General features: G+C 48.3%; 1 protein-coding gene across 4 annotated transcripts in view; it reads right to left on the minus strand.

Moving 5' to 3' along the window:
• The window catches only part of CACNA1D (calcium voltage-gated channel subunit alpha1 D), a 299,657-nt gene that overhangs the window by 69,765 nt on the left and 215,400 nt on the right, over positions 1 to 14,492 (minus strand). For all 4 annotated transcript variants that reach the window (XM_087866963.1, XM_087866962.1, XM_087866964.1 and 1 more), the window contains 7 exons: positions 12,647 to 12,767; positions 9,563 to 9,677; positions 9,112 to 9,181; positions 8,214 to 8,280; positions 7,357 to 7,504; positions 4,728 to 4,857; positions 1,355 to 1,414 (listed from right to left, as the gene is read on the minus strand). In XM_087866963.1, coding sequence (XP_087723089.1) covers positions 1,355 to 1,414; positions 4,728 to 4,857; positions 7,357 to 7,504; positions 8,214 to 8,280; positions 9,112 to 9,181; positions 9,563 to 9,677; positions 12,647 to 12,767 — 711 coding nt within the window. The remainder of the gene's footprint in view (positions 1 to 1,354; positions 1,415 to 4,727; positions 4,858 to 7,356; positions 7,505 to 8,213; positions 8,281 to 9,111; positions 9,182 to 9,562; positions 9,678 to 12,646; positions 12,768 to 14,492) is intronic.

A 14,492-nucleotide genomic window follows, 5' to 3' on the forward strand; every position in this document is an offset into this window, starting at 1 on the left:
AAAAAAAGGGCAGCTTGGGATCACGTAGGGGCGGGGTGAGCGTCCTTGACCCCCAAGCCCCGTGCATGGTGTGTCTGTGCGCCTCCCCGTGGTGACGCTGCTAGAATCGCTAACCCGGCGGGCTTCTCATTGAGGGGGGAACTGTCAGCCACAGCTGATGGCTTAAAGGCAGGAAAGTGAATGTGTATTTTTAGATTTTTAACAAAGGTTTAAACAGAGGTTGCTTGGTTTTGTGCTGATGCTTTCATAAAACAAAAAAAGAAAGTAACTCTAAGTGCCCCATTCCCTGGCAAAGTTCAGCGAGGTTTCATTTTATAAAAGCTTTTGTAAAGAGCCCAAGTTCCACAGGAGCGTAACATAAAATACATTTTCCCCCCTGAGATGCACACATAAAAAAATGGTTTAAAGACAATTGTGGTGAAAATCTCCCAGGTTGTCTCCCCACTAGGAGACGATTGCTCTGACAGTTGTCACGGGTCACGCTGTCCTGGTATGGCAATGCCCCCATGCCACTTAGCAGGTGAGGGGGATTCTGGGCTGTCTGCTGAGGGTCTCCAGACCTCTGAATGCACAGGAAATGAGCTCGCCCAGGGGGTCTTCACACTCAGGCCACAAACCACATGCAGTAATGGAAGTGTGAGCTCATGCATGGGCCGTACATTTAGGGCGCCCCGTCCCAAGGGTGCTCCTTTTGTTTGCATAAATGTAAGCCCATCCATTAAAACAGATATAAAATATCTTAACACAAATAGACCCGGGTTATCTTGCAAATCCCATTGCAAGAAAATAGTGTGTTACTATTCCGGGCCACTGAAAACAATTCAGTCAAAGAAATGAAAAGAGATACATTCCCTTCGTAGGATAAATGCTTCTCCTCTGACTTTGAGGTCAGGAAAGGTGGAAGAAGGCTCACACAGAGTGATGTATCTGTTATCAGACGACAAATTTCAGAGGATATATTTAAAAAGGAGCAAAATCATTTCCAGTCACTATTATGAAGGTAAAGTAGCTCCTACATGCATTTAAAGGTTAGAAAGAAACAGCAAAAACAAGTTGAATGGTTACAGGGAAAAAAAATCCTTTGGTTAAAAAAAAAAAAGTGTAGCTTGATCACAGAAGGCAAAAAATAAAAATAGTCAAAAGCACTTCACGCTTCTTTGCCGTGTGTCCCACAGGAGCAGGCCCCTTAGACACACGGCTGTGGGACCTGTTACCTTTAAAATGATCTCAAATGCAAAAGTACCAGTGAAGACATAATCTGCATAACCTAGCATCTGGAAGGTAAACAGAGAAGTGCAACTATTATTGCTACGGGTGCTTTAGAATAGGTGAGGATCAATGAAAACGCCATTACCTTTAACAGGATTTCAACAGTAAAGATGGCTGTGAAAGCATAGTCAAAGTAACCCAGTATCTGCAAGGTACAACATGTGCGAAGTGAGAAACAGGCATCTAGACAAACTCTGACAGCTGTGTGCCCACGGGCAGAACCCCCACATGCAGCCAGACACCCGTTCTCCCGAGACAGGCCTGACGCGCTGGGGGGCAGGTGCGCCCCCCCACCCCCCCAAGCCGTTACGGCTCATCTTTGTGACCAACAAAGAGCATGTGGGGACACTCACCTCCTTTAAGCACTCATGCGGACACCCCTCCCTGTCTTGTGTCATGGACGGACAGAGGCTCATTTCTACAAGTGCTTTATGAATACAACCTTTGCTCATCAGAGCCCTACACTGACAGATTGGGGACACCAGATAAACTGGAGTGTTATACACTATGTTGGATTTTTAACTACCTTTCTGGCTGAATGGAATAGGTTGTCATCTAGCTGAGCTTCGGACTGGTGGGGAAACGTAAACAAAGGTGTAAGTGGCATCCAGTGGGGCCAGAAGCTTCCATGTGCCCCTTCCAAGTCCAGCCCATGTCATCAGGGAGTCAATGCCCTTCCTTCACTGAAGGGCAGGGCTGTGTAAGTCCTCAGGGAAGAGTCTGACTTTACAAGACAACTTGTACTTTTATAAGAAACTTGGAGAGTAAAACTCTCTCTATGGCCTCTGCTCCATATCTAACACCATTCTGTCCCGGCACTGGGGTTTTGTTTGGTTTTTACTTAGCTGGGCCCAGGCAAAGAACAGACTGAGCTGGCCTTTGAATGGTCAGTCCAGCCTACTTTATCAGATTTCCTGAAAAATACCATCTACTCTCCAACTGCGTGCTGCTCAGAGAACCCTTCTGGGGTCCCTGCTTCTTCTCAGAGCCATGAGGGTGGACAGGTGAGTGGGGTGGGGGGGCAGTGGCAAGAGTCTGACTGCTCAACTGAGGCTACTCACAAGGGACCCTCAGCCACAAAGATGGCAGCCGAGACTCTGCCACTTGCAGAGGCCATCTTGGCTGCTGCTCTTCTTCACAGCCGTGCCCTACGGCTTCAAACCACTGAAGAGATCAGAGCCGAAGGGACCCTGGAGACCCCCCTCCCCCAGACCAACTCCCTTCAGGGTGCGGGGGAAGGGTCGGGCGGCAGCCGCTTAAGCCACACAGCCAGGCACGGCATGGCTGGGCAAGGAGTGAGATCTGTGGAATGCTAGTCGAGAGCCCCGGGTCCCGGGACTCGAGTCCGGGATCCAGCCCAGGGAGTCCTTGATTGTTTCACCACAGTAAGGGCAGGGCCCCTCCTGCAAAGGCCAACTGTCTTCAGCTCAAGTTCTCCAGAGGGTATTCATTGCCCCAACCATTTCTGTTTTGAGATTTATAGATTTTGCTGGAAACCTTTTGTATATTTGTGTTTCCAGCACACTGCAAGCCCCTGCCCCCTCCTCCATCCTAGGTCACAGCAGGACTGTTCATGTTGAAAGCACCCATGCAGCCAAGGCAGACACCACTGCCCACACACCAGCCATCCAACTTGGTGTCGGAGGTCAAAGCTCCTAGATTCGAGTTGTTCTTCCCTCATTCACCCCTCTTTCACAGTAACTCAGCTAAGGGTAAAACAACAACAAGAACAAAAGCACTGCATGAGTCCACTTACACGGGGCCATCTAAAGTAGTCAAACCCTCAGACAGAGAGGAGAGCGGAGGCTGCCACGGGCTGGGGGAGGGAGAAATGGGGAGACGTTCAACGGGTGTAAAGTTTCGGTCGTGCGAGATGAGTAAGTTCTGGAGACCTGCTCTACAGCATACTACCGTTAAGAATGCTGGTTCATACACTTATCAGGAGAGTAGATCTCATGTTAAGCATTCTTACCACAATAAACACGGTAGTATTTTACAAGCAATACACGTACCCGTATGTACATGTCTAAAAAGAACAATAGCATTTTTGGGAAAAGGGAGGGGAACTAAACTCACAGAGAAGTAATCACAATAAAAAATAAGAACACAAGGCCCCATGTAAGTTAACTCCTTGTCAGTCTGTGTTCTAGACTAGCTCCTGACCTCGTCTGTCAGTAATGGTATTTTTTTCCAAATAGCTTTCTCCCCTTGTGCTTCATTTCTGTGGTGGGGCTCAAGGACACTGGGGTCTTCGTTCCATTTGAACACTGAGATACAGAGATAGTCCCAGCATCTCTAACACAAGTACTGATCTGTGAGTGCAGATGCGGACAGGTGCAGGGCCTTCGTCTTCGCATCGACACCAACATGTGCCTTAGGAGGGAAGTTCTTTGAATATCTGCACATCAGAGTGGCCACGCTTTATCAGTCTGATAGATTGGGGTTGCTAGGCTGCACACCGACAGCCCTGGAAATGAAAAGATACAGCACAGGGCTTGATGGTCACAACCAAAATCCTGGGACGCTGATCCGGTGATCTGTCTTAATCCCCACATCTCTCAAAATCCAGTGACCACAGGGAGGTACTAACCAGACAAGGCAGCAATGCCAATGGCCTCGCACACCTGCGGGCCTCCCTCTCCTGGGTTTCCTGATAACCACCCGAAAGTGTGCTACGGTATCAAGGCCAGGGCCATCGACGGACTACCGCTCTTCTGAAGCTCTGGAGTGTTCCCAGTGCTGCATGAGCTGAGCGGGAAAGATGGGCCAGCTCAGGCAAGAACTATTTCAGATACTGGGTTCTGAGCAGCCCAGAGGCCGTGGAAGGGTGCTCTCCCTAAAGTACGAAATTGATAACAGAAAACTTAACCGTCGACTTGTTTTCTTTGTAAAACCACCTCCTGGCCCCACCAAAACACAGTTCTTCCTCTCTGCTGCACCACGGGCTTCCACACACCATCGCCCCCCTAACTTGTGTTTCCCCCGGTGATGAGTCCAAGCAGCTCCATGAATTTCAGCCCACGTTGGCTAGACGTCTTCCCACCAACCCGAAATACGAGCTTCTGGGCACGTGACATACCTGGTTCCATTTCTACTTTCTCTCCTGCTGGATGCTTCCAGCTGGGCAGAAATCTCAAGATAAGTGTGGATGTGAATTGGACCAGGGAGGGGGAAAGAGGGACCAAAATGTTGGCAGCAAGAAACAAGGAGCAGGAGAAGCAGGGCTCCTGAATGCACTAGAAGTTACTGCAGAGTATTTAAAATGAAGTGTAGTGGACAGGATTCAAAACAGGTTTGTCCTGATAAGACAAAGCCCCCGGCACACATGTCCCGAAATACCAGATGCCTCAGGGTGAACAACCTCCTCTAGCCTTTAGCCCCACCTAACAGCCCCTGCCAGGGAGACCAGTGCTCACCCCAGCCGAAGACCCGCCCCCTGTCCCTGCTCCGTGGCTTACAGTGTTCCGGAAGGAGTGGCTGCGGATGGGGTCCTCGGCGGCAAGGGCGGCGCTACTCAGCATGATGAAGACGAGGATGAGGTTGGTGAAGATGTGGTGGTTGATGAGCTTGTGGCAGCCCACGCGGATCCTGTGGGGAAAGCCGCTGCATGGACACAGCCCTAGGCGGGGCCAGTGCCTTCTGCATGCTGGGGCTACCCTGCAGTGACAGGTCAGGCAGAGGACCGCTGTGCTGCCCGTGCCCCCACCCGGCCAACCCACGCCACCAGACTGTGAGCCCCTGGAAAGTCGCAGGAGGCAGACCCCAAGGGCTAACAGTGCCACAGCTCTGCATGGGGGCTCCCCAGAGACATCATTCGTCAAGTCCTTAAAAGCGGGGACTATCGTCCTGCTACAAGTGGAGAAACTGAGGCTTACGCATTTGAAATTTCTTAAGGTGATGCAGCTAGGAAGGATTGAGGGAGATTTCCAATCCAGCCAGATGGCTGACGGTTTCCTGCTATGACATGAAGCCCAGTGGCTTCCTATCCCTGCCTTAGGAAGGAATCTGAGCTCAGAGCTCACTGCAACAGCTCACAAGAATGAGAGCAATGGGTGAAGGGGATCCAGACATACAAACTTCCAGTCAGAGAATAAACACATCATGGGGACGAAGAGTCGAGCATGCGGAGTATCATCAGTAATATTGTAGTAACGTTATCGCGGTGAGCACTGTGTAACGTACAGACGTGTCAAATCACTATGCTGTGTGCCTGAGGCCAATATGATGTTGTATGCCAACCATACTTGGATTACAAATAAAAACTAAAGTCTTATACTGCAACCTGGCTGTATGAAAATGACTAGTAGACGGGCTTGGTAAAACATGCTGGTATGTGGAGAACAAAGCTCACTGGTGCTTTGTTGTTGTTTTAAAGATTTTATTTATTCATTTGCACAGAGAGAGCACAAACGGGGGAGCGGCAGGCAGAGGGAGAAGCCGGCTCCCCGCTGGTGCAGGGCTGGATCCCAGGACCCTGGGATCATGACCTGAGCCCAAGGCAGAAGCTTAACCGGCTGAGCCACCCAGGCGCCCCTTTTGTTTTTGTTTTTAAACTTTGGAGCTGACCCACAAGCACACCTGAGAAAGTGGAGTGGAAGCTGCATCACGCAGGAAGCATACAGGGATCTTACGCACGCTGTGATGAGTCTCTAGAGCCCTGCCGTCCCTGCCGTCCACGGGCTAGTTAGTGCCACATTACCCTTAACCTCAACATTTGGCTTTAGAATTTAAAGATTTTAGTTGTAGCCTGTAGAAGACATGTATAGTTTTCCCTTGAAATATTTTCCTTTTTCCACTTTCAAAACTGGAGTCAACTTTCTGAGAAACCTCCCTCTGGGGGCTGCTTCATGCCGGGATGTGCCCCGGGAGGCTTGGAAGCTATTAGCAGGTGCGTCTGGGGAGCATGTTCCAAGGCAGTGACTGCAGGCGTGTTCACAGCTTTGGGGGGGAATCGATCCATTCCTTCAATATATATAGACCCAGTGAGCTGTAGGCTTCAGTAATATCGAATAACTTTTTTAAAAGAGACACCCAGGGGTGCTTGCGTGGCTCAGGCAGTTAAGCGTCTGCCTTCTGTTCAGGTCATGATCTCAGGATCCTGGGACCAAGCTCCAAGTCAGGATCCCTGCTCAGTGGGAAGTCTACTTCTCCCTTTGACCTTCCCCCTGCTCGTGCTCTCTCTCTCTCTCTAAGTTAATAAAATCTTTTTAAAAAAATAGAGATACCCAAACTCTCAACAGTGATGAGTTATAAAAACTACCATCACAAATCCTCAAGTTACCAAGGACAGCGGACTTGCTTCCCACCTGTGTCTCCCTGGGGCCTGTGAATTCCATAGAGTTCTTCTCTGACAGCCAAGAACTGCTTCTGTAATTCTAGAAACCTTTCCAGGAGCCACTCATTCCCCCTGGTATGCCATCTGTCTCAGATGAGTTAAAACCCAGAAACCAGCTAGTAAATAAATGTCATCCTCTTGCAGTACTTGTAAGTACCGTGCTCGAGCACCTTATCATTTTAACAGAAGAATGGCTATTTTAAGCAGGGTATCATAGAGCTGAATTGAAAAGCTACCACCTATAAAATATCATTGAGCCGTATCACTTTATTGCCATAAAACTCAATAGGGCATAGTGATTAACTAAACTGCATCTCAGGATGAAGATGTTGTGTGCAACTTGGCCACAAAATTCTCATCCCCAAAGCACCTCAACAGAAAGACCCACTCATGAAGAAGGGGTCCTCTGGATAGAAAACACTTCACAGGTGATAACCCGTGGACACCCGAGCCGTGGGCTCTGACCAGTACAGGGGCTAAGGGGGAGGAGATTCTGGAATGGCACTTGTCCCAGGGGCTGGTCATCCTCCTAACAGCACCTCCACCCAGGAACAGGACAGCCAGGAAGAGACAAAGGGCAAAGGCAAGGCTGGAGCAAGAGAGGAGTCAGAGAGGACCCAGGGACTCCAAGGCAGAGGCCCAGACAGGGGATGGGAACCACCCTCCTTCACCCCTTCTCCAGCACCCCTCAAGCAATCCGTAGGGTGACAGGTGAGACACAGCAGCAATGGAATTAGAAACTGGGTATTTACGGGTTGGTCTTGCTCAGAATGAAGAACGCACTCCCTTCAGGAATAGGGGCGATTTTCTCCTTCATGTTCAACTCTGAGATTCTGCGAGGACGAGGGCCAGCAGGAACCTCAGGTTCGTCCTCTTCCTCCTCCTCTTCCTCTTCCCCTACTTTAAATGAGACACCTTTTTTATAAGCATGAAATAACAATTGCATTCGGGTTTGGATTATTGTTTGCAATTTCACATGGAGAGTAAAGTTTCACATCTATCAGCTTACATTAATTAAAACCCTTCCAAATACGGACTGAGTGTGTGGGGGGCCGAGAAGTGTGCCCGTCTGTGAGTGTGTGTGATTCTGGGAAGGAGATTCCCAGCAGTTCCAGATCTGAGCATGGATAGAAGGTATTCGGTGGTGGGATTCTCACAGATATACCCCCAGCTCCCAGCTATTTCCCCAGTAGCTTTGCTCAGCTTCAGCCTGAAAAACTGTGTGAGACTTCAAGCCACATGGGATCACCCCCCCCCCGCTCCCTCCCCCACAGTCCCTGCTACATTAGCCAATAAAAGCACCAGCAAATGTGAAAGGGTCAGGTGAGCAGTAATAACAGAAGAACTGGCTGGTTGCCTCCTAGAGAGATTTCCCAGCAGAAGGAGGGCTTGCCTGGATCCCCTCACACTTTCTCTCCCCACCACCAGGCATTTGGGTTATGTAAGCTCCCTGGGTGACCAAGAAAAAAAGCAGGGCTAATTGCTCCGCACTACCCACCATCACCCCAGCTGGGCTGGCCGGCCACAGACTGAGCCCCTGATCACTGCGTGGTAGCAAAGCCACATCCCCCAGGAACTGAGAGCCTGTCACCGGCCTCTGCCACCATACCTGGCACATCACAAGGAGGGTAGGGGTCCTTGTCTTCATCCTCTTCTCGATAGTCATCAATTGTAACCTAGGATGACAGAGAGGTCTTGGGAGGAGGGGAGACCCCGACTTCAGCACACTGTGGAGGAGCCCAGTGAAGACTCAGCCCTGCCATTCAGCACAGAGAGCAGCCCTCTCCAAACGCACAGAGCACGTGAGCGCGTGCGTGCATAAGGACAGGGGTCCCCAGTGATGATTCTGCTTCAGACATAGCTCTGAGGGCAGATGAGGAGAAAACGGGCATAATCCCTACCCAGCGATGGTTAGCCAGCACCATCCACGCCCCCCACTACCCAACACTGTCCCACACACTATGGTAAGCGCACGGCAGATTGCTGTCTCCCTGCTAGGACACGAGCTCCAGGCACGCTGGGACCTCGCTGGTCTTCATCGCTGAGCTCCAGCATCTGACACACAGTAACCACTCAGTAAGTATTTACTGACTTAAGGAACAAACGAATGAAAAATCCAGACGTCTTACGAGTGGGATGAAATTTGACAGTATAGCCCTGAGCACCTAGATGCCTGATCCCAAGATTCCTTCTGGAGGGAGACATCTATTAACAATCCTCCATTTTAACCCCCACTGAGAAGATACTAACAGGTCAGCTCTGAGGACACAATTCCAATAAAGAAAAAATAAGCGGTCCGCCCAAGTCAAATACTTATCATGCTGGTTATCTAGCAGCCTAAATTCACCCAGAAGTCCCCATGGGAAGCCAGCGTTTATAACGGTGTGCCACATTCTCACACCAAAATATCACACAGGATACTTTTCATGCTGTAAATGGCACATTTATGACAATATCAACAGACTCATTTTGAAACAAAAAGGGGAGAAGTGTTAGCAGACATATACCTTATTGTCGCTGTTGGCTATCTGGTTGACTTCTGGTTTCGTGTTCCTTTTATTCTCCAGGCTCTCTTTTCTACAGAGAAAAGAACACGAGAAACCAAATAGCCATATTACGATGTATAAACATGCTAATCCTGATTCGGAATCAACGGTGGCCTGATGAAGGACAGAATTTAATTGGAAACCACTCTAACAGCGAGAACATAGCACAACCCACAGTCAGAGCTTCCCGTTCACCTTGGTGCACTGGGTTCATTACACGGATCATCTCATTACAATTCCCATGCAAAAGCTCATCAGCATCGAACGCACTGCTTATTTTATGACACCGAAATTAACCACAGGGATTCTTTAAGCATGGGACCATGTGACTCCTACTCTCGGCTCCGAGGGAAGGAGAGCCCAGGGCCTGGGTTCTGCCCCTGATCCCATCCTCGGGTGAAAAGGGGGTTACCTGGCAATCTTTTTCCTCTCCTTCTCTTCAGCTTCCTCTTTCTGGGCGGTATTCAAACTTTCCGCGTCAGCCAGATTGTCTACAGCGATGGCCAAGAAGACATTCAGCAGGATATCTGGTTTGAACATTTTAAGGAAACAACACAATTTCTAAATGTAAGTACTTGTGGTCGACAATGGCAATGTCACACCCCTCTGTGCTCTGGAAGGCTGGTAACAGGTGACTGTCCCCTAGTGCTGTATTCACTTGGTAAGACCAGAGACTGCTTAAAAAACAAAAGCAAACAAGCAAAAACAAAAACCTTAGAAACCTGGAGAGGACAGTCAGGAAAGAAGCAGAATTAAGATCCACGAAAACCTACAAGCTTCAACATTTCCTTTCATAGCATGTGTACGTGTGTGCTTGCACAAACACGTGAGTCCCTGTACCCCGAGGTGTCTCCAGCTATCATACACACTGCAGGAAACAGTCTATTACAGGGACATGGTGTTGTTATGCACTTTGCATTTTGCTTTGTGCATTGCTTTCTTTCTTTTAAAACACACATATACCCGTAACATATATATCCAGGGCGTGCTTTCCCAAATTGACCCTTTTAAAGGTTACACATTACTCAAGATGATGATTGCACAAGGCAGTCTGAGTCTTTCTCATCTGAAATGGTCTTTCGAGTCTGCGGATACTCATTCATTCATTCACTGCACAAACACTGATGTATTGCCAGATGGTGCCCAACTGTTCTTCTGAATAGCCCCACTCTAGCTATATCTTTGACTACTGTAGTTGAATTTTATTTTTTCAAATCCTAAAAAGTGAGGTGACTGCACACGCTATGAGGTTTCTGGCTCTTACTATAATGTTGCATGTGTGGTTTCCTTGGCTAGAAAAAAAATAAATAATTCTGATCAAGGTTCCCAGATCTCCTGGAAGATGCCTGTTCCTTATTCACCAGCAGTTAAATACATTTTTTGAGAAGCACAGGGAGCAGAGGGAAGTAAGTCAAGATGGCTCCTTCTCTGACGATGCTTCTCCCTGGCTGATGCATGGTCATCTGCATGCAAGACTGGGGGAGCCCAGGAACCCTGAGACAAGAGAGGCACACCGCTGTCCCCAGGCCCTGTGCAATCTGAAATCTCAGCTGGGTAACACAAACGTAACCTAATAAGGGGCTGACGATGAGATAGCTTCCAGGGGATATCATGCTTGACTGATCTATTCAAGTCTTTAAAGATGATAGAAACATGAAAGAGTTGTATTAAAACTTCCAAAAAGCCTTTGATATGTTAGACTATGTTCTAAGCAGAGCTGTAATGAGCCCAAGGAAGCAATCTGTCTTGGGCTGGGTGATGGCGTGGTAACGTGAGCACTCCTCTGATACATGTGGGATAACGGTGGCTCAGGTAGGGATTAGTGCAGGACTCACTGCATTTGAGAATTCCTACCAATGATCTCAATGAAGAAATAATGTATCCTTAGTCTTGCAATGACACCAAACTCTTTTGGGTAGTGGAAAGCACATCCAGAGTAATAAACCATAGGAAAATCTTGCAAGTTTCTAACAGATGATTTCCAAGACAGGACACCCATCATCTGTATTTAGAGGCATTACTCAGATCCCCCTAAATAGTGGTGTGCTCTGGAATTCATTCAAAAAGATCCAAGCACTTCCAACATGCTGGGGACTGTGCAGGGTGCTAGGGACATGATGGACCAGAGTCTTTACTCTCAGGTAGCATCTATTCTAGTTGGGGGAGACAGAACATAAACTACTTAAGCATTTCTGGGAGTGATACACGTATTACAAAAACCAAAACAAAACACACAACATGTAACCAGAATGAGTGTGGCCAGAGAATACTTCTCCACAGACCTAAAGCTGGTATATTGCTCTGGCCTGAAGGGTTCGTGGAGGAGAGTACAATAGAAAACACTGATCACTCCTTTAACAAGCATTTACCAAGGGCCGTCTATGTGCAAGACCCTCCACCATAAGCCATGAGAGATGTGAATACAAAGAAAAGATTCCCGATTCAAGCAGTTTACTGTTGAGCTGGGGGGATGGAGAAGCACCCATCACAAATCCAGTAGGAGCTGGCCCCCCACGTGCAGTAGGCGCTATAAGGATAAAATCGGGTAGGAGAGCTCACTGCTGGGTAGGAGGGGTGTTCGAGCTGCCTGCGGGACTAGTGGGGTTTCTATGTATTGTCCTTAGAAGTTTGCATGGGGCTTCTGCACAGAAGACAATTCAGTAATGAACTAGAGAACATTAAGGAGAAAAACAGCTGAAGGAATCTGGGGCTTCTTAGGAGAAGAAGCAGGTAGGATTCTTTAAAATAAAAAAGTGAAGACCAAGGGGTCATATTCACATGTTTGTACAACCGCTCTTTTGGCAAACCCTCACTGAGGGTTCCATATACCAGGTCTGTGCCAGTCAGGGAGGTGAGAGAGAGAGAGAGAGAGGACACAACCGAAAGTTACAGGGTCATAAAGGGTCTGATCGAGGGAAAGAGAGATCCCAAGTTCCATAAGTCTAGAAGGAGGGAGTACCACTTGCCAGGGAAAAGGAATAAAAGGAGTCAGCTCACAGCCTAACACAGCAGTTAGCCGATGGATACTTGATCCCCAAAGATATACAGATCAGCAAAGGCAAACGAGGTACGGGGAGCTTACGTCAAGCCACTAACGATGGGTCCCCACAAGTTAGGAAGGGTCTCAAGAGACACAGATGTACCCCTAACCGCCCAAGCATCATGGCACGGGAAATAACTTGGCTCTGCCCTAAGCCTTCCCTTGGGACCTGCACAGGAGCTGGGATGCTGAGCTGGGTGACAACGGGTCCAGCCCACACATTGTCCCGTGCTCCCTCCCCCAGCTTGCACATTCCTCAAAGCCTACTGGAACTCTGGCCCCACGATGGCATCCCAGCGACAGTGAAGGAGAGCAGATATTGGGCTAACAAGGTAAGGGCATTCACCTCTCCACCTCAATGGCCACCCCCCCGCCACCACCGCAGGGACAATACACAGACACAGAGAAACAAAACGAGGCGGCGACGACAGAGCCCCTGGTCAGCTTGAAGGATACAGTTACCACAAATGAAGAGGATGATGAAGTAGATACAGACGATCATCCCCGAAGAGGACGGGCCGCCGTAGGCCATAATGCCGTCATACATCACGGCGTTCCAGTCTTCCCCTGTCAGGATCTAAGAGGCCAAAACCGCCGTCAGCCCGCACGCAGCTGGACTGCAGCCCCCGACGGCCCGCCAGAGCCCCCCGGGGGCCGCCCAAATCTGGTTTGGGCTGCCTTCCACTGTCCCGTTTGTGCTCCACAAATCCATCAGTTACCCCGCAGAGTTTTCGAAACGCTGTTTTCAATTACATGAACACAGGAGTTAATTCTTCACGTGGAAATAAAGCAACACTACAACATATAAGACTTACCTAGTCTCTGATGACACCCCGGTTCTGCAACCCCCCCCCCAAGAGCGTGCTGTTGGTGCGTCTCTCTCCAGAACCTCCACGCACGAAAGCACATAGATACCCGCCCAGAGCAGAGAGGTAGTTGGTGTCTTCTCAGACTTATTAGACATAAAGGACATTGCACTACATGAATTTTCTGCATTTGCTTTTGTTTCTTTTTTCCCCCACTCAACAACATACTCTGGAGACCCTCTGTGTCAGTAAATGCCTTCGATCCTTTCAACGGCAGCCTACTATTCCGCATTTAACCTATACTGGAAATGGAGAATTAGACCCATGAATTTGTAAAGGCGGGGAATTCCAAATATCCATGTAAATTTACAAACTACCCCATGAGTAGATACTAATAACTGCCTGAAATTTCACATGGAATCTTCTCCACTGATGATATCTGATAACTCGATCTATCATGAGGTAGGGATCAGATGAACCTAACAGCATTGTAAAAACATACGATCTAAAAAATAACGAGAATAAATAAAAATAAACCACACTATCTTCCAGGGAGAGGAAGTATATATGCTTCTGTATTGCCTCTCTGCACCAGACACTTTAAAACTGTCATGGCTCACACCCCAACAGAAGTATGGGCGAATGATTTCAAAAGATTAAGCGATTCCCAGGAAAGGAACGCAGTGGCTCTTAGTTGCATGAGAAGACATTCAGGTTCACTCCTGATAAGAGAAAGAGGCATTAAAACTACAAGACACCATTTTCACCTGTCCGACAACTACCAAACAGTTTGAACACCCACTGTGGTAAAAAGCGGTGAGGTGTAGGACAGCGTCCACACCCCATCCCTGGAGGATGGATTGCCGCTAGTTTGAAGAGCGTGCCAGGCAAGAGTATCAGTGTCGAAAATGGACACAAACCCTTCAAAACAGCAAATCCACTTCTGGGAGATTCACCCTACACATCTACGCTCACACATGTGTCCATGGTGCGTGTTCAAGGTCACCCACTGAGCCGAGGCTGGACACAATGAAATATTTATCGGCTAGGGACTGGTTCTGTGAATTAGGGGACACTCACACCACAGAATCTGTGCAGAATTGAAAAGTAGGGGGCAAACTCTTATGGACCAATAAGAGAGATTCTTAAGGACGCTTGAAATGGTGAGAAGCTGGAAAATGGCGCCTAAAATGAGCTACCATCTCTGTCATAGGGTAGTCATTGGGAGGAAGATTGGTTGGTAGGTTCACTGATTTACATCTATGAGCAAATACATTTCTAAGAATACACAGAACTCTTCAATGGTGGTTGCTCCCAAAGGAGAAATTGGTGGCTGGGTGGGAAGGGGACTCATTTGTTACTTTATATTCTTTTGTAAACATTTGAATTTTGTGCCAGACACAGGGACTACCAAAACCCACCACCACCATACAGGTTTCTCTGAAAGAAAACAGAAAAAAGAGTAACTAATCAGTGGCTAAAAATTAAGTATCGTC

The sequence above is a fragment of the Ursus americanus genome, chromosome 14 (genome assembly GCF_024610735.1).
Source record: "Ursus americanus isolate L20-20 chromosome 14, mUrsAme1.1.p, whole genome shotgun sequence".
NCBI classification, from domain to species: domain Eukaryota; kingdom Metazoa; phylum Chordata; class Mammalia; order Carnivora; family Ursidae; genus Ursus; species Ursus americanus.